The 17407-nt window shown below is 44.2% G+C and overlaps 3 protein-coding genes across 4 annotated transcripts in view; 2 read left to right on the top strand and 1 right to left on the bottom strand.

Moving 5' to 3' along the window:
- Positions 1–249: 249 nt before the first annotated feature.
- On the bottom strand, positions 250–4183 carry Pcna (proliferating cell nuclear antigen). Its single transcript, XM_038330422.2, has 6 exons — positions 3801–4183; positions 2896–2993; positions 2683–2750; positions 2130–2324; positions 722–845; positions 250–641 (listed from the first exon to the last, which is right to left on the bottom strand). The coding sequence occupies exons 1-6, from the start codon at positions 4019–4021 to the stop codon at positions 562–564; spliced, it is 786 nt and encodes a 261-aa protein (XP_038186350.1). The 5' UTR covers positions 4022–4183; the 3' UTR covers positions 250–561.
- Positions 4184–8205: 4022 nt separating this feature from the next.
- Positions 8206–8501, top strand: LOC119815723 (60S ribosomal protein L38-like). Its single transcript, XM_038331998.1, has one exon. It carries the CDS (start codon positions 8244–8246, stop codon positions 8454–8456), a length of 213 nt encoding a protein of 70 aa, XP_038187926.1. The 5' UTR covers positions 8206–8243; the 3' UTR covers positions 8457–8501.
- Positions 8502–13373: 4872 nt separating this feature from the next.
- Cds2 (CDP-diacylglycerol synthase 2) overlaps positions 13374–17407 on the top strand; it is a 44359-nt gene continuing 40325 nt past the window's right edge. The window contains exon 1 of one of the 2 annotated variants that reach the window (XM_038329801.1): positions 13374–13594. In XM_038329801.1, coding sequence (XP_038185729.1) covers positions 13541–13594 — 54 coding nt within the window. In that variant the 5' untranslated portion in view covers positions 13374–13540. The remainder of the gene's footprint in view (positions 13595–17407) is intronic. The other variant, XM_038329802.1, reaches the window with a different exon arrangement.

Raw genomic sequence — 17407 nt, 5'->3', positions numbered from 1 at the left:
TCCACCTGCCCCTTGCCTCTTGTGCTGGGATCCAAGTATTTTAAAAGCTCCACCTCAAACAAGACTACTCATACTAGAAAATTTCTTGTATAACCTAATCACAGACCAAGGCTAAACATCTATTGTCACCTCCATGATGCATTAACTCCAGGCTGCTTTAAAATGGAAAAAAAAAAAAAACAAAAACAAAGCCATTTACATAAAAGGGTAACTTTCACTGAGTTCAGAAGTCATGCTTCAAGACACTGCTGACTTGAAATTCAGTTAACTTTATTTAAATTGAAAAACATTTCCTGAAACTGTATTTAGCGTCAAGATCATTTATAAAAATCACCAGTATTTCTAATGTAAAAAGTTTATGTAAAAAAAAGAACCAGTTTTTACTTTGGAATTTATTTTTTAAACAAATTGTGGAGAAGAGAAAGAAAAAGTAGGTTATTTACAGAAGATATCTACATATGTACTCAGGTACAAACTCGGCGACAGAAAAGACTTTAAAACATGCTGGCATCTCAGAAGCAGTTCTCAAAGGGGATTAGTTTTCTCAGATTCTAGCAATGCCTAAGATCCTTCTTCATCTTCGATCTTGGGAGCCAAATAATATTTTAAGTGTCCCATGTCAGAAATTTTGTATTCTACAACTGAAAGACAGGAAAAGTTAATTACTAAGGAGTATTATAAATACCACACTACAAAACAACGTTCGAAGTTAATATCTTACCAAGAGGTACATCTGCAGACATACTGAGTGTTACCGTAGGAGACAGTGGTGTGGCTTTTGTGAAAAAGTTCAGATACCTCAGTGCAAAAGTTAGCTGAACCGGCTCATTCATCTCTATGGTTACCTAGAGGAGAAAACAGGCTCACTATAGACAACATCAAGAAACTTAAATTAATTCATAATATACAGCACAAAGCAAAACCTTTAGTTACCACTTTGGAAGGTTTCTTATAAAAACTTAGGAGACTTAGGAAAAGAAACGTTATGTAGCTTGTTTCTCCTGTAGAATCATACCCCAAGCAAGCAAAACAAAGGCAGCTTACCTAGACTGCAAACACTAATCTCGTCTAAAGAATATATAGAGGAAAAAAATGGAATGATAGCTAACCAGTAAAGCACTTGACTGGTAGGAATACAAGCAAAGTTCTGGGTTAAATGCCTGACACTCAACTCCCAGCCCAAAAAGTAACCTGGGCTGGAGAGCTGGCTTAGGGGTTAATTAATACTCAGTGTTCTCCCAGAAGACCTAAGTTTGGTTACCAGCATCCACATCCAGTAGCTCATAACCAAATCTAATGACTCCAGACCCAAGGGATCTGACACCCTTTTCTGACATCATGGGCTCACACTGACACACAACCACGTCTAAAAATAAAAAAGACCAACAGATTGAATGCAGGCTAAGGGACATGTTGACCAATTTCCATTGTATCAGCATCAATTTTATTCAAGTCCAATTCAAACTAATGAAGTACAAACATGTGAATACTGAAAAATTCCTTAATTTCCTTTCTTGTAGTAATGCTTATACATCAAACAAAATACTTAGGAATTAAATGTGTTGAGATCTGAGGTTGACAGGGAAGTAGAAGTAATTCAGCACAGATTGTGTGTGTGTATACACACACACACACACACACACACACATATATTCATTCTAATTATCAGTTATACATTTATTTTAAATTCATGCAGAGGACAAGTTAATAATACTTGTGCCAAGCACTCTGGAATTTCACCATATTTAGCCCTAAAATAATTTAGTTCAGACTTCTCTCTGCAATTAGAGTCCTGTTGCCTGTGCTCAGTGTAAGCTGACACTCAACTCTGCTCGGCCTGCTTCTGCACCATTAAATGGGCCAGCACGCGAACCTCCAACTCATAAGCTACATGATCCCAAAAGACTTTCACAACCCCAACCATTTTCTTCTGTTCACGTGCTAACCCTCACATACTTGTCAGTCATTTCTAGGAAACAAAACGCTGCACACCTAAACACACGGAGTTCAAAGACAGCCTGACCTACTCAGACACCATCTCAGAAAAGCTAGGGCTGGAGAGCTGGCCCAACAGGTAAACTTGTATTTCCCTTTCAGGCATTAATTATGCAACAACTCTTGCTACTTACAGCTTCCTCCTCTTTATCAACGTTACTTGTTTGTGACAACTTAATGTGTCCATTTCCAAGCTCTCCACTTGCAGAAAATGTCACCCCGTTCTTTGCACAGGATATTACCACAGCATCTCCAATATGGCTAAGGTCTCGGCATATGCGTGCAAATTCACCAGAAGGCATCTTCACTACACAGCTGTACTCCTGTTCCTGTAAACCCCAAAGTTAAAGGTCAGTAATGACAAGCGTGAAGACTGCTTTACTTTCTCTTGAGCATCTTAACCAGAACGCAGAATGCAAGACTTCTGATTTCTTTAAAACTCAATTTTAGACTGTCAGAGCTTAGTGAAATTGTGCCATTCATTCCAAACCCCACAACCCCACTGTGGAACATGCATCAGCTGCTATCACAGCTTGGGAAAATACACTATCAAAAACAAGATACTCTGCCAGCACCCAGGAGGCAGAGGCAGGCAGTTCAAGGCCATCTAGTCTACAGAGTGAGCTCCAGAACAGCCAGGGCTACAGAGAGAAACCCTGTCTTGAAAAACCAAAACAAGATACTCACGGGGATTCCAAGTTGCTCAACATCTAAGTCCATTAACTTCATTTCATAGTCTGAAACTTTCTCTTGATCTAACAAAGGAAAGCAAATGTTACTGAAGCACATGCTTACATCTATGATGTAAATTTATAACCATAGTAATTCTGAGGTTTAGTTTCGAGAAACAGAGCATCATACTTTGTTTTCTGTAACTGAGTTTTAAAGGTGTTAACTTACTTGGTGCTTCAAATACAAGCGCTAAGGTATCAGCATTATCTTCAGCCCTCAGTGTAATTATGTCTTCATTACCAGCACATTTTAGTATTTTGGACATGCTAGAAAACAAGACACAAGGCTTATCAACATGTGCTCAACAGCTACGTTCTTAATTTCAAGATGTTACCATTTGACACCCACACCGATGGAGGAACAGTTAAACAGGCTAAGGGTACCCCAAATACCCTCGGAGTGAAGTATGCTATTGGGAGCTGTCGCCCTTAAAACCCACTAAATGGCAATATGCGAGGAAACATTTTTTGAGAAAGGTGTCCTTGGCTTCCAGTGTCCTGGAGGGTGTGCCCGATCACGTCTGGCCTTTTCATAAATCTTTAAAGTATGTAAAGAAGTGATACTAATTCATGTATCTGAAGCAAAATTAAGTCACACATAGCCACTGAACACGCACACAGATGGCACTAATCCAAGGAGCTGAGGCAAAGCTAAAAACTAAGACTGGTAAAATTTTCCCACAAATGACGCGCAGTAAAATTCTAGAATCCAAGACCAGAAACGGTCTATTGTCCCTCTAAGTGGACATTTTCACTAGCACACGTTTAATAGGCGGCTAAAATTAGCCAGGATCAGGCTGTGCCACTAAAAAGCTGCTGGCATTTAATGAGCAGATCTCTGAAGCGGGCATTTTCCCGCCGGCACCCGTTTTGTGGCTTTGGCGGGGAAACAGCGGGTTCGCGCGGCCGCCAGCGCGGGCTTTTCAGAACGCGCGCTCCGCTGGGCTCCGCCCCCGGCTCCACAGCCCAATCAGGAGGCGCTGATTACCACGCCAGCCAATGAGGGCACGAGGCCGGAGCCCCGCCAAGAGCCGAGGCGGGAGGGCTAGGGCCCAGCTCCCGCCACCCGCTCACCTGGTGAGGTTCACGCCCATGGCCAGGTTGCGGTCGCAGCGGTACGTGTCGAAGCCTTCGGAGCGCAGAGTGAGCTGCACCAAGGAGACGTGCGACGAGTCCATGCTCTGCAGGTTCACGCCGCCCGAGCTGATGTCCCAGCAGGCCTCGTTGATGAGGTCTTTGAGAGCCTCCAACACCTTCTTCAGGATGGAACCCTGGACCAGGCGAGCTTCGAACATCGTGGCGGAGTCGCGACAACTAGATGCTAGCTAGAGACTGACAGAAGCGAGGTCTGGCCGCCGAGGTCTCCCGGATCGCGATGCAGAAGTGGCAGCGAAGACCCAGAGGAAACGACTGGAGCCCGCTGCGCCCGCAACCGTTTAATGCTGCCGCATCCTATGCGCGCGCTCTTCCCGTTCTCGAGGGTCACGACGTCACCGCGCTGCTCCACCCACCTCCCCTTCCGGACCAATCGTATCTGTGGGTCGCTCAAGGCCCGCCCAGCCGCGCACGCAGAGGCGGGGCTGCGGAGTACGAGCGTGGGTGGCGTGGGGCATCATGGGATCCGCATAGAATGTCGTCAAGGCCCTGCTTTGTGGCGTAGGCTTGGTTGCTTTTTCTTTCCTGGGACGTTTCCGCGCCACCGAAATGAAAGTCACGTACGAAATGAGCTATGCGCGGCGGCGGCCCGCCTGAAGCCGAAGAATATACCTACATCAAACACTACAAAGCGCGTTCCTTTTGCTACTACGTAAGCGAAAACGCTGCAAAATATTGAGTAATAAAGAGGCCACCGTATCTTAACCCCGATTTCATAACACTTCACTGTGTGCGTCGCTTGGAACTTTTCTCCCTAGAGGTTAAAGAATACCTTCTTACCGTGAGCACTTCTGCAAAGAACCACAAAGTATTACTGTCTCTCAGATATATAACCCACAGGTGCCACCTACTTGATTGTTGTAATGCCCGTTTCCCTTATTTTCCTAATTTTAGGCTGGAGATGAACCCAGCCTGAACCTTATCTAAGCCGGGGATGAACCCAACGTCTCGACAAAACTCTTTGAGCTAGACACTAAGCACCAATAATCTCATTTTAAAATCAGTTCCCATTCGTGAAAACGTCAGCTATTACAGGTGGAGCGTCTTTCACTGTTTCTGGGCGCTGCATTTTCTACTGATATTTCTTTTTCCTATTGATTATAAGGGTGAGGAAAACAATGCAGGTCATAAACACCAGCTACAAACGGATATAAAACTAATTGTTTTTCTCTTTCTAATGTTTTTTTTATTTTTGGTGATGGATAAAATATATTTGATGCTTAGTGTAAAATGTTAGCGTGAAACGCCACAGCTATTTCAAATGCCTCTTCTAACTGTATAGAAATTCATTGAGTTGTTATAGAGTTTTGGTGTGTGATGTTTTTATTTATTTGCAAGTTTTTAAAATAATAAGGCTTATAAATTTCAAAAACTTTAATATTTTAGCTGATAAGAATGGTTTACAACTGTAATTCCAGCACACGGGAAGACTGAGGGTGGGTGGTAATGGATTTTAAAATTGGCTTTCGGGGGCTGGAGAGATGGCTCAGAGGTTAAGAGCATTGCCTGCACTTCCAAAGGTCCTGAGTTCAATTCCCAGCAACCACATTGTGGCTCACAACCATCTGTAATGAGGTCTGGTGCCTTCTTCTGGCCAGGGGCATACAGACAGAATATTGTATATATAATAAATACATATTCATAAATAAATAAAAAACAGAACAGCTGGGCAAAGTGGTGCACACCTTTAATCTCAGCATTCAAGGGACAGAGGCAGATGAATCCTTGTGAGTTTGAAACAGCCTGGGACACAGCAAGTTCCAGGGCTACACAAAGACCCAGTTTCAGAAAAAAAAAAAAAATAGGCTTTGACCATCTACCAAAACTGACACAAAGGGGAGGAAAGGAATATTTTACATTTTACATTGATAGTATTAATCAGGTATCTTGTTATGTGTATCTTTTCCTTGTTTACAGCATTTCTCTTTAGGTCAGTCTTGTTTGTTTTTGCTTTTCCTCTCTTGGAGATCTAGCCAGAAAATTGCATAAGAACTCTTTATCATTGAGCTACAACCCCAATCTGTTAAGAGTCTCTGTAATGTATTGAGGCATGCCTCAAACTCACTGTTGTCCAGGCCAGACTTGAACTCACAATCCAATAACACAGACTCTGGCCTAACTCTTTAGTTGTCTTAAATATCTTATCGTGGCTTGTAGAATTCCTCAGATTTTTTTAATCATATGTCTAGGTATGATAAGATATGAACTTATTTATTTCACTAAAGGAATTGAAGATTCACTTATTTCATCCAGTCTAGAATACTTGGGACCATTCAGACTCCATATGCCAGTTTTCCCTACTTTATTTACCCCCTCGGGCAAATCTACTAGAGGGTATCTGTTTTATTGGATTTGGGATTTGTTCAGTTTGACCCCCTCTCCCGCTTTTTTTTTTTTTTTTTTTTTTTGTGAGATAGTGTCTCTCTATGTTCCCTGGCTGTACTGGAGTTTGCTAGGGAGACCACCAGGCTGACAATTGTATTTATTTATCCATCTATTTAATATTTATGGATATTTGCCTGCATACATATTTGTTCACTTTGTGCTTGCTTGTTTGCCTGGTACCCTTGGAAGCCAGAAGACGGCATTGGATCTCCTGGGACAGGAGGTAGCAATGGTTGTGAGTTTTTTTGTCCTGTGGGTGCCGGGAATTGAACCTGGATCTTTTTTTTTTCCTTTGAGACAGGGTTTTTCTGTAGCTTTGAAGTCTGTCCTCGCACTCACAGAGATTCACCTATCTCTGCCTCCCAAGTGCTGGGATCAAAAACGTGCACCACCACATCCTGGCTTCAAACCTAGGTCTTATGGAAGAGCAGACAGTTCTCTTAACCACTGAGCCATCTCTCTGGGCCAAGATTTATGTCAAAACATGGGAGTTAGGGGTATATAGTGGGAGAGTGCTTGCCTGAGCTGTACAGGCCCTAGCAGGGTCCACAGTGTCACAAGAGACAGAGAGGTGTTTGCACAATTTGCTTACATTCTTACATCCAGAACTTCTCCCTCTGTTGATGCCACTACTGTTTTAATGCATTACACTCAGCTTTGTTAAGGGTGTTAATGCAGCAACTCAAGTGCCAATCGAGGGCTGGAGCGATGGCTCAGTGGTTAAGACCACTGGCTGCTCTTGCAAAGATTTTGACTTCAGTTCCCAGTGCCCACATGGTAGTTTATAAACCTCTGTAACTCTGCTTCTAGGGAATCTCATACTCTCTTCTGGGCATGCATGTGGTATACATACATACTTGCAGGCAAATGCTCATATACATAAAAGTAATTTAAAAAAAGAATACTAAAAAAAAAAAATAAAAAAAAAAAAAGAATACTACTCTGTTGTCTCTGGAATTTCTTCTAAGTTCCTGCCATCTATTTGTAAGTTTTTTAAAAAATTACTTATTATGTACAGTGTTCCACCTGCATGTATGCCTGCAGGCCAGAAGAGGGCACCAGATCTCATTACAGATGGTTGTGAGCCACCGTGTGGTTGCTGGGAATTGAACTCAGGACCTTTGGAAGAGCAGGCAATGCTCTTAACCTCTGAGTCATCTCTCAGCCTCATGTGTAAGTTTTGATGCTGACACTTTCTTACTTTTTGTATAATGAGTTGTTTTATGCTGGGCGGTGGTGGCGCACGCCTTTAATCCCAGCACTCGGGAGGCAGAGGCAGGTAGATCTCTGTGAGTTCGAGACCAGCCTGGTCTACAAGAGCTAGTTCCAGGACAGGCTCCAAAGCCACAGAGAAACCCTGTCTCGAAAAACCAAAAAAAAAAAAAAAAATGAGTTGTTTTATTAACACTTACTTATATGTGGTGCATGAATGCCACAGCTCATGAATGGAGGTCAGAGGAAGACTGTAGAGGCAGCTCTGTTCCTCCACCATGTGACTCCCAGGATAGAACTCAGGTTGCCAGGGCTGGTGGTAAGTGCCTCCACCTGCTGAGCTATCTTGGCAGCCTGAATTATTCCTTTCTACATCAAAATTACTTTGTGTGTGTGATTAGGACGTTGGGTTAAATCTCCAGCACCACAAACAAAAATAAAACCCTAAATATAGCTACATATATTTGTGAGAGCTTTCTTTTCTCGAGTTTCTTAAAATCTCATTTCCTTTGCTAACTGTAGAATGTGTTCTGTCCTACCTACCATGGTACTGCTTTGCTGACAACAGCTGTGTATTCTCTGTTGCTGTGTCTCATTGCAAGCTAAGCACAAGCCCTGCCACCGAACCACACCCCAGCCCCTGAAGGTATTTTAGATGGCACATAAACTCCATTGCTATGCTACCTGCAGTGCCCATGAATTAGTTAAAAACAAGTACTTAGGTTAAATCCGAGGTACGGTCTCCAGCGCCGAGCACCCGTCGCCATGCCTCGGAAAATTGAGGAAATCAAGGACTTCCTGCTCACGGCCCGGCGGAAGGATGCCAAATCTGTCAAGATCAAGAAGAACAAGGATAATGTGAAGTTCAAGGTTCACTGCAGCAGGTACCTTTACACCCTGGTCATCACAGACAAGGAGAAAGCCGAGAAGTTGAAACAGTCCCTGCCCCCTGGCTTGGCAGTAAAGGAGCTGAAATGAAGCAGACCTCTGTGTTTGACTATTAAAACTCTAAAAAATAAAAAAAAAAAAACCAAGTACTTAGAAATAGCTATGCTGTAGTTGGAGAAGGCCCGTCTAAGGTGGTAGTGTTTTACCAGAGATGCTAGCTATTTTAAGAGTGGAAGAAAGAATATGATAGGCTGAGAGAATAGAATAATTAAAGTGGCAGACATTAGAACTGGGGATGTAACTCAGTGGGAGAGTGCCGGCCGAGAGACAGACAGATAACCAGAGAGAGAGAGAGACATGCTGCAAAAATGTACAATCAGTAGCGTGTGGTAAAACTCGAAGGCTGACATGGCTGGAACGTAATGAGCCATTGAAGATGATGCAAGTCAGGTGAGAGGCAAGGTGGATCGTGAGGACTGTGTCGGTCCTTTGTCGTTGGTACAAGGAAGCGTTAAAACAGACCCCTCCACTTTCAATACAGGGTCTCACCGTGTGAGTCAGGCTACCCTGGAACTTGCTACATAGCCTCATTGTTCATGGGCTAGCCTCAAACTTAGGGCCCCTCTACAGCATGCCTTTGAAATGATTCAATTTCATTTTCAAGGGATCTCTTTAACACGTAGGAAAGGTATAAATGAATTGTGCACGCTTTTCATCTGATGCCTGGTTAAACTTGTAGAATAGATCTGTGGGCTTTTCCCAAAACCGTTCCTCAAATTCCAGATGAGGAAATCACATTTAAGTTAGGTGTGGTGAAAAAAGTTGGTAAGAAGTAGAGAAGGGCAATTATTAGATACTGGTTATTGATTTATTTTGTGAAAGCACTGCTTGTACTGCTTGTTGTCAAACATAACTTCACCTTGCTACCTAGAACAGAGTGACCTGGGCAAGGGCCAAAACAATTGAAAAGTCCCAGCCCAAGACAGTCATTGCCCATAGCAACCTGACCACAAAAGCATATACCTGTCAACCCTAACATATGCATTTGAAAAGCAAAGGGCTGATAGCCACTCATATTCTGGAAGAAGTCCTGCTTGCTTGCCTGCTCACCTCAGCCTATGGTTCTAGAATATAAAACTGAGAATGCAAACTGGACTCAGAACTGAAATCTTTTTTTTTGTTGTTGTTGTTTGTTTGGGTTGGGGTTTTTTGTTTTTTCCAAGACAGGGTTTCTCTGTGTAGTACTGGCTGTCCTAGAATATGCTCTGAAGACCAGGCTGACCTTGAACTCAGAGATCTGCGTACCTCTGTCTCCGAAAGCTGGGATTAAAAGAGGACACTACTACTGTCCAAAGAGGATCAGGAGTTTGAGGTCATCCCTGGCTACATGACAAGTTTGCAGCCAGCCTGAGTTATGTGAAACCTTGCCCCGCCCCCCTAAAAAAAAACCAACCAAACAAACCAAAAAACAAAACTGAGAACAGTGTGGGGCTGTCAAATTTAAGTTCAAATGAATGTAAATTCAGTAAGAAAAATACTTCGATAAATTCTTATGAGATCTTGCTTATGTTTTCCTAAATAAATATTCGATAAGACATGAAGAATGACACGACTTTTAAAATAATATTCCTGCCAGTCAGTGGTGGCACACACCAGGACAGGCTCCAAAGCTACAAAGAAACCCTGTTTCAAAAAACAAAAAGAAACAAAACAAAAAAAGAGGGAGTTGCTGTAGTCATGGTGTCTCCTCACAGCAATAGAAAGCTCAGCTAAGACAGAGGGAAGACTAATGAGCAGGAAAAAAAAAGAAAAAGAAAAGAAACCAGGAATTGTGGAGGCATAAGAGAATGTGAAGGAAGCAAATTTTTTTGTCTGGGAATAGAGGAGACTTTTTTTTGTTGTTGTTGTTTTTCTAGATGGGGTTTCCTTATGCAGCCCTGACTGTTTTGGAACTCACTCTGTAGACCAGGCTGCCCTCGAACTTGCAGAGATCTACCTGCCTCTGCTTCCCAAGTGCTGGGACTGAAGGATTGAAGGTGTGAGGAAGAGGAAGATTTTTTTCCTTTTGATTTTTTTTTGTGCAATTGAAAGAAAGGTATTAAAACTGACAAAAAGTGCTATTAGCATGGCTTCTAGAACTGTCTGAGTAATGAATTCTTGCTCCCCACAATGCTGATTTTAGGTGTGAGTTCAATTAACCAGTTCAATTCACTACTTGGTGTGATCCAGATAGGTCTGATGATGATAACGGAGAACTTTGTTCAGGTCAAATTCTAAGGCATTATCTAGTTGAATACATGTTTCACAACTCCATAACTCTGACTTATATTAATTGGTTTCCAGGGCTTGGCTTATTTTATTTGATATGAATGGGTATTTTATCTCCATGTATGTCTGTGTACTATGTGTGCTACTGGTGCTGACAGAGGCCAGAAGAGGATATTGTATGTCAAAGGACTGGAGTCAAAGACGTTGTGGCCTGCCATGTGAGTGCTGAGAGCCAAACCTCTGCAAGAGCAGCAGGTGCTCTTAACCTTTGAGCCATCTCTAGCCCTGTATTTTGGTTTTTGAGACAGGGTCTCTCACGTATTCTAGACTGGACTTGAACTCACTATATAGATGAAGATGACTTCAGACTTTTGATTCTCCTGTCTCTACCTTTCTCATGCTGGTATTACAGCTGCATACCATCATCACATCCAGCTTGTGGGGTGCTGCGGACTGAGCCCCAGCTGTGTGGGTGCCATGCAAGCACTCTACCAACTGAGCTACATCCCAGCCCTCTAGCCTTCTTATATTAGACTGGGTTTGAAATGCAAGAACTGAGTTTGTACAGACCAATGCAACACCCTTCAACTACATGATTGGTACCCAAAAGGAGAGGATCTGGATAGTAACAGCTTTACTTGTCCCAAAGATGCGGTTCCTCTGAACTGATGCTCTAGGTTCTTTAGATGCTTTGCTAGATAAAGCAGTGACAAATGGTGTTGGTCCAACTGGTGCTCATACAGACTTCGAAGCATTTACAAGCATTTTAAAATTATCATCGGTATGTTTATTTTTAGAGACAAGAAAGAGCAGCTTTTGTGGTCTGAAGGCAGTGGTACTTTTTATCTGACAAAACAAAACAAAACCCCAAACCCAACAAAAACAACAACCAGCTGAGCAACAAGAGCACCTAAGAATTTGTAAAGTTGTTAAAAAGGAAACAAAATTCATTGTTCAGAGGTTCTGAAGTTTGTCTAAGTGTTATACTGCCACTTTGACTCCATTCTTCCTCTTCCTCTTCCTTCCCTCCCCCCTCTTCTTTCAAGACAGGGTTTCTCTGTGTAACAGACCTAGCTGTCCTGGAACTCACTCTGTAGACCAGGCTGGCCTATGAACTCACTTGAGATCTGCCTGCCTCTGCCTCCCAAGTGCTGCGATTAAAGGTGTGCGCCACCATCACCTGGCTCACTTGAATCATCTTAACAAGAACTGAAATATACTCACAGAGACCAATATCATTTATTTATTTATTTATTTATTTATTTATGCCTTTTTCATATATTTTCTGAAAGCTCACAGCTCAGATCAAAATCGCTAAGAAGAAATTGAACCTTCCCTGTTGCAAAGACCTCTTACTGTTAGATTACAATGTTTTAGGACTGGGAGCCCCCGATTTTCGCCAGGGCAATGCTGGAGCAATACCATTGTTACTGAGTTCAGGCAGCTAATGGGAACAGTGGCTACAGTGTGATATTGGTAATAAGCTGGGTTTTAATTCTTACTATTTTGTAGCTGCCAGCTAAATACAAGTTTAAAATCCATTCATCAACTGCTTAGGCTATGTCAGGCATGTAGGGGAGCCATAGAAACATTCCAAAAATCAGTTGCGGGAGTAGCTTACTCGTAGAATATGTTAACATAAGCTAGGCCTGAATTCTGTCTTCAGCAGAAAACAAGACAGAGACTTAAGAAATTTGTAATACTTTGTGTAACGGTTAAGTAAAACGGCGCTGTTTCTGCGCGGCAGCAGTGGGCAGTGGGCACGAGACCATGCCGCAGGTCCCTGAAGGCAGCTGGTCCCAGGCAGGGAGCCCCTGAGTGGCCCACAGGCCATGAGAGGCAGTGGATCCCAGGCAGGGAGTCGCGTGGCGGGTGCCACCCAGAGGGATAGGCATGCCATGGGTGCCACCCAGAGGGATAGGCACGCCATGCAGAGAAAGTGGGTATTTATTTATTTAATGGGTTATGGAAGGGAAGGGGAGAGGGAGAAGTGGGAAAGAGGGGGGGAGGAGAGGAGCCACAGCAGCAGCTACCTTTTTGGGGGAGAGGAAAAGGAGAGGCTCAGAGTGGAAACTGCCTCTGTGGTGGACAGGGAAGGCAGTAGGTGGGGCTTGTCTTGTCTTTTTTTTTTTTTTTTTTTCTTTGTGTAGCCCTGGCGCAGGCTACATAGATCAGATCCACTTGTCTCTTCACTTGTGCTGGGAAGAAAAAAGGCATATGATTTGAACTTGACAAACCAGCCAAAGCGATTTCTGAGCTCGGTGCCTAGACAGAACCAGTGCTCACTAATTTACTAACCACAGCTTGGCAAGGCAACCTGCGCATAAGTTTGGGGTTCACCTCTGCTATGAAGCCCTCTGTTCTCTCCATTTGGACTCCAGGCCGAGAGCATCAAGTGATGGCTAGACTAGACCGCCGGGGGGCGCTGTCGTCTCCCAGTAACGGGTTACATCCTGCGCGGGCACACGCGGTAGGACGCAAGCGTCCATTGCTTCGTTTTGCTCCCTTATCCCGCCCCCTCCCTGTCTTGTCCAATGAGCTCCTTCATCTTCGTCTCGCACCCACCCCCTTCCTTCCCTATGCCCCGCCCTCTGGGGGGATGTCTAGGCTCCCGGGCCGAGATGGCGGCGATGCGCGTGCGCGCTGGCTCACAGCTTCCCGGGAGGAGGAGCGAGCGGCCTCTAGGGAGGCAGAGGCTCTGCTCTCCGGGCGGCGGCGGCGGCGGCGGCGGCGGCGACTGTGCTGGGCGGGGCCGGGCTCGGGACTAGCGGCGCGGCTGCAGGAACTGTGCGAGGCTTTGCGGGGCTGCGAGGCGCTCGGGCCCGCGGAGAGGCCGTGCGCGCTGAGTCGACCTCCGCGGCCACGGCGCTGCTCGTCCTGGGTGACGTCGCGCCTTGGTCCCCAGCATGACCGAGCTACGGCAGAGGACTGTCCACGAGGACGCACCGCCTGAGGACAAGGTAGAGGCTTCGTTGAGTGCGGGGGGCGCGCCGGCAGTCTCGTCCTCTGACCTTTGTAGCGGCCCTCGGCACCGGGCCTGGGCTGCGCAGAGGGTCGGCGGGCGTCGTGGGGTAAGCCGGCCGCGGGCGCAGGGAGTAGCGCGTGAGCCCTGGGGTGGGGGGTGGGGCCCACGCTTTTCCTAGGCCTTCCCGGTGTGGAGACTGGACCCCTCCGACCTTGCCTGGGGCCCGGTGAGTGCGATGTAGGCTCACCGCTCGCTTTAAAAATGCTGTTGTTAACTGGGGAGTGGGGGAGACTCAGGCCATAGCATTTGTTCCCTGGGAGATTAAAACCCTATTTTGGACACGATTAAAACATTAAATCTGTTGGGGTCTATCGGGGAGGCGTCTTGATTCACGCGGTGCACCGTCCAAAAATGAGCAGGTGTGTGCTCCCAATGGTGGGTTTGTTTACTGCGCCAAGTGTGGGCATTGATGGGGTAAAGGAGGAAGGTAAGGAGGAGGCCATTTTGGCAGGGACACAACCAATGTGGGGAGCGTTCCTTTGAAAGTGCAAGGTTTGTGTGGAGAAGTTGGGAAAGGTGGAGAGTGCTTATGTTACTGTGGACGTTGTGTGGCAGCGTTTGCGCTTCTCAGCTTAGTGGTCAGGATCGGTGATGTGTAGAACAGACTGAGGGGTCCTGGACCAGAATGATGGAGATGCTTTCTTAGGCCCACAAGCTGATACGGAAATAAGGGTTCTTCTGACGGTTTCTAGCCAGTCTTCGATATTGTAGCATCGGCTGCGTTTTCTCTGATTAATAGTTGACAGGGTTTAATATCTTTTTGTTTGTTCGAGATAGGCTTTCTTGGTGTTGTAGCCCTGGCTGGCCTGGGCTGGAACCTAGAGATCCTGCCTTCATAGTGCTGGGGTGAAAGGTGTGGGCCATCATCACCCCCGGCTTAGTATCACCTCCCCTTTCCGGTTTTTTTTTTTTTTTTCATCAAGCCTACAACGCCCACTTTTTTTCCTCTGAACTTTTGTTTGGTTTTAGACAGAATCTCTCCATGAGGACCTGCTTGCTGGCTTGGACGTCATCCATCTCTGCCTACCTGTGCTAGAGTTAAAGGCATGAACCATCCAGCCAGCTTGTACCTTTTGACTGTGTTTAAATTGGTTAGAGAGGACATCAGGAAGGAAATAGGCATAAGCTTTAGTGACAGTTTTACGCCAACAGTAATTTTACCAGGAAGAATGTTTCAGATGAAAGATAAAGGGCTTCGAAAACTTCGTTACTACTGTAGACAGTGGTTATCAGAGGAGAGCTCTATCTCTTTGGAGAAAGTTTAGGGCTGAGGTCCAGATTTCCTAGTAGTATCTTGCAAAGACAGAATTTACAAATCTCCCCCTTGAGTATGGTAGATTGGCCCTGGATCCTCGCTGGTGAGTTTGAAGGCTACACTGTGAGCCCCTGTCTAGTTAGTGGGGGTTCTGGACCCAGGAGGTGGGAGAAGTGGGAGAAGAAAGAAGGCCTAGAGGGGCGGAGTGTTGTGCTGCACCATTCGGGCCCAGCAAAAGCAGAGGCAGGTGGATCTCTTGAGTCCTCTGAGTGAGGCCAGCCTGGTCTATGGAGCAAGTTCCAGGACAGCCAGGGCTATATAGAGAAATTTTTGTTTGTTTTTTTTTTGGGGGGGGGTGGGGAGCCTAAACTGGTGGACTACAGCAAAAACCCCCCACCCCCGTTAACTATAATAACTAGATAAGATAAAACGTGGTGATGTTAGTGTTAGCGGGTGAAGCAGTTTCTACACTCACTGCCCAGCTTTTTGGCTCCATTCCGCAAGCATTAAGTGTCGGTTGATTCTTCCATTCACATCCATATTTTACATAGAGAAGGTCTGAGGAGCTGTCCAGCCTTAGTAATTACAAGTGCTTTTAAAGCACGTGTGTTGTGCCAGAGGCTTGTGGTTGGTGAGGTCTGCTAGGTGTATGCTCCCTAAAATATAGCAGTTATGCATTCTGTACAAAAGATTGTTGTAGGCAATTAGTTCATGCAGGGTAATGGTTGTTTATTATATCTAAATCATATATGGGATTTTTTAATAAAGTAAAAATATAAAAAATTATTTTAATAGAATAAAATGGGATTTTAAAAATAAAAAAATATTTCTAATAAAAAGTACATTAGGAAACATTTTAAGATACATTATTTTCTTTTGATGAATAATATATGTAATGAATTTTTTTTTTTTTTTTTGAGACAGTGTTTCTCTGTGTAACAGGATGTCCTGGAACTTGCTTTGTAGACCAGACTGATCTTGAACTCACACAAATCCACCTTCTCTGCCTCTAGAGTGCTGGGATTAGAGGCATGCACCACCACTGCCTGGCTTTAAAAAAAATTAAAAAGATTTGTTTTTATTTATGTTTCTGTGCCTTTTTAAGGAAACGAATTGTGGAATTTGAACTCTGTTACTTCATGTTTCAAGAATCCAAAGAACAGTTTTCAGGTCAGTTTTTTAAGGAACAGTCTTGAAAGATTTCTCTAAATGCTGCAGTTGTTAAACTGTGTTTGCAAATCTGTCTTGTTAATAGACAATCACCACTATCAAAATAATCTGGAGAATGTGTTTATAAAGGTCAAGAGGTATTTTGATATATTTAGCATCCTAGAATGGAATTCTCAAAGCAGGTTGCTAATAAAGGAAATGTTCTCTGGGATCTGGAGTCCCAAAGCAGTTGCCGAACTACGACTCCTGGAAGTTAGCTTTAGCAGAGTTCTGTGCTGCCTGGTCATGTTTTCTCAGCATCGTTTAGGAAGCAAAAGGATGAAACCTGGACCAGAATACTGAAAACGATTGTTTTGTCGTTTCAGGAGATTGTTGCTATGGACTTAAATGGAAGGCTCTGGGTTTTCGCTCTACTTAGGTGCTGAAGTGGTGTGAAAATTACAGCTTTAGTTGTTTCAAAGTTCCATTCTAGATGGATGAAGTTAGTATAGATAGGCAGCAAGTTATTTATTGATCTACCTGTCTATCTATTGATTTATTTTGAAACGGGGTCTTGTGTTCCCTACTGGTACACAGGCCGGTTTCAGACTTGCTTGTGTGTCTCTGTCTTCCTGGGGCAGGTATTACAGGTGTATGCCTCACCTGACTAGAAAGGAGAATTCAAGTTTTAGCTGTAGATAATCTACCTTGTGCCTGGGCTCCGCCATTTTACCACTTCTATAAATCAGTTCATCAAGCCCTAAACTATAGATGGTGAAATTGCATGGGCTTCTTCCAGTCATTTGACTGGGTTCAGTGTATACCCGGGGTATACACTGAGACAGTATGGTGCATTGTAAGAACACATCAGCTACTGTGGCTGCTGGTTAAAGTAGATTTTTAAAGGATTTAAATTAGTATTATTTTTTGTCATGCCATGTGTTTAAACCTTCAAGTTATGTTTAGAATAATTCTTGGTCTTCTGTGAGCTGTTTTGAGTTCATTTCCTTGATGAACTTTTCAGTGCTCAGATGACACACTTTAATTGTAGAAAGAACACTAGGTGTTAGCATGTGCAGTCTTTGTCTCCTTGGTACCAGGAAAGTGGGTCCCAGGGCTTCAAACCTATTAAGCAAGTGCTCTACCACTGAGCCGTATCTCCAGCCCTCTTGTTACTTTTGCTTTCTCTGTCTTTATGTTGACTAGGCCGGCTTTGAAGTTGAGTTCCTCCTGCTTCCGCAAGCCACAGGCTTGTGCCTCCCGGTCTGGGTTGTAGTTATCTTCTTCCATAGCATTAGCTATGATAAACTTCAAGACGCTCCTGAATAATTAAAAATGGTTTTC

This window comes from Arvicola amphibius, chromosome 5, assembly GCF_903992535.2.
Source record: "Arvicola amphibius chromosome 5, mArvAmp1.2, whole genome shotgun sequence".
NCBI lineage: Eukaryota > Metazoa > Chordata > Mammalia > Rodentia > Cricetidae > Arvicola > Arvicola amphibius.
The sequence above is the reverse complement of the archived record's forward strand: the minus strand, read 5'-3'. Positions and strand labels throughout refer to the sequence as shown.

Coding starts and splice junctions, on each gene's coding strand:
- Pcna (XM_038330422.2), bottom strand. CDS start 4,021: ATGTTCGAAGCTCGCCTGGTCCAGGGTTCCATCCTGAAGAAGGTGTTG. Junction 2,994..3,800: donor ATGGGCGTGAACCTCACCAG/GTGAGCGGGTGG, acceptor CTTGTTTTCTAG/CATGTCCAAAATACTAAAAT. Junction 846..2,129: donor TTGATAAAGAGGAGGAAGCT/GTAAGTAGCAAG, acceptor TTTCTCCTCTAG/GTAACCATAGAGATGAATGA.
- LOC119815723 (XM_038331998.1), top strand. CDS start 8,244: ATGCCTCGGAAAATTGAGGAAATCAAGGACTTCCTGCTCACGGCCCGG.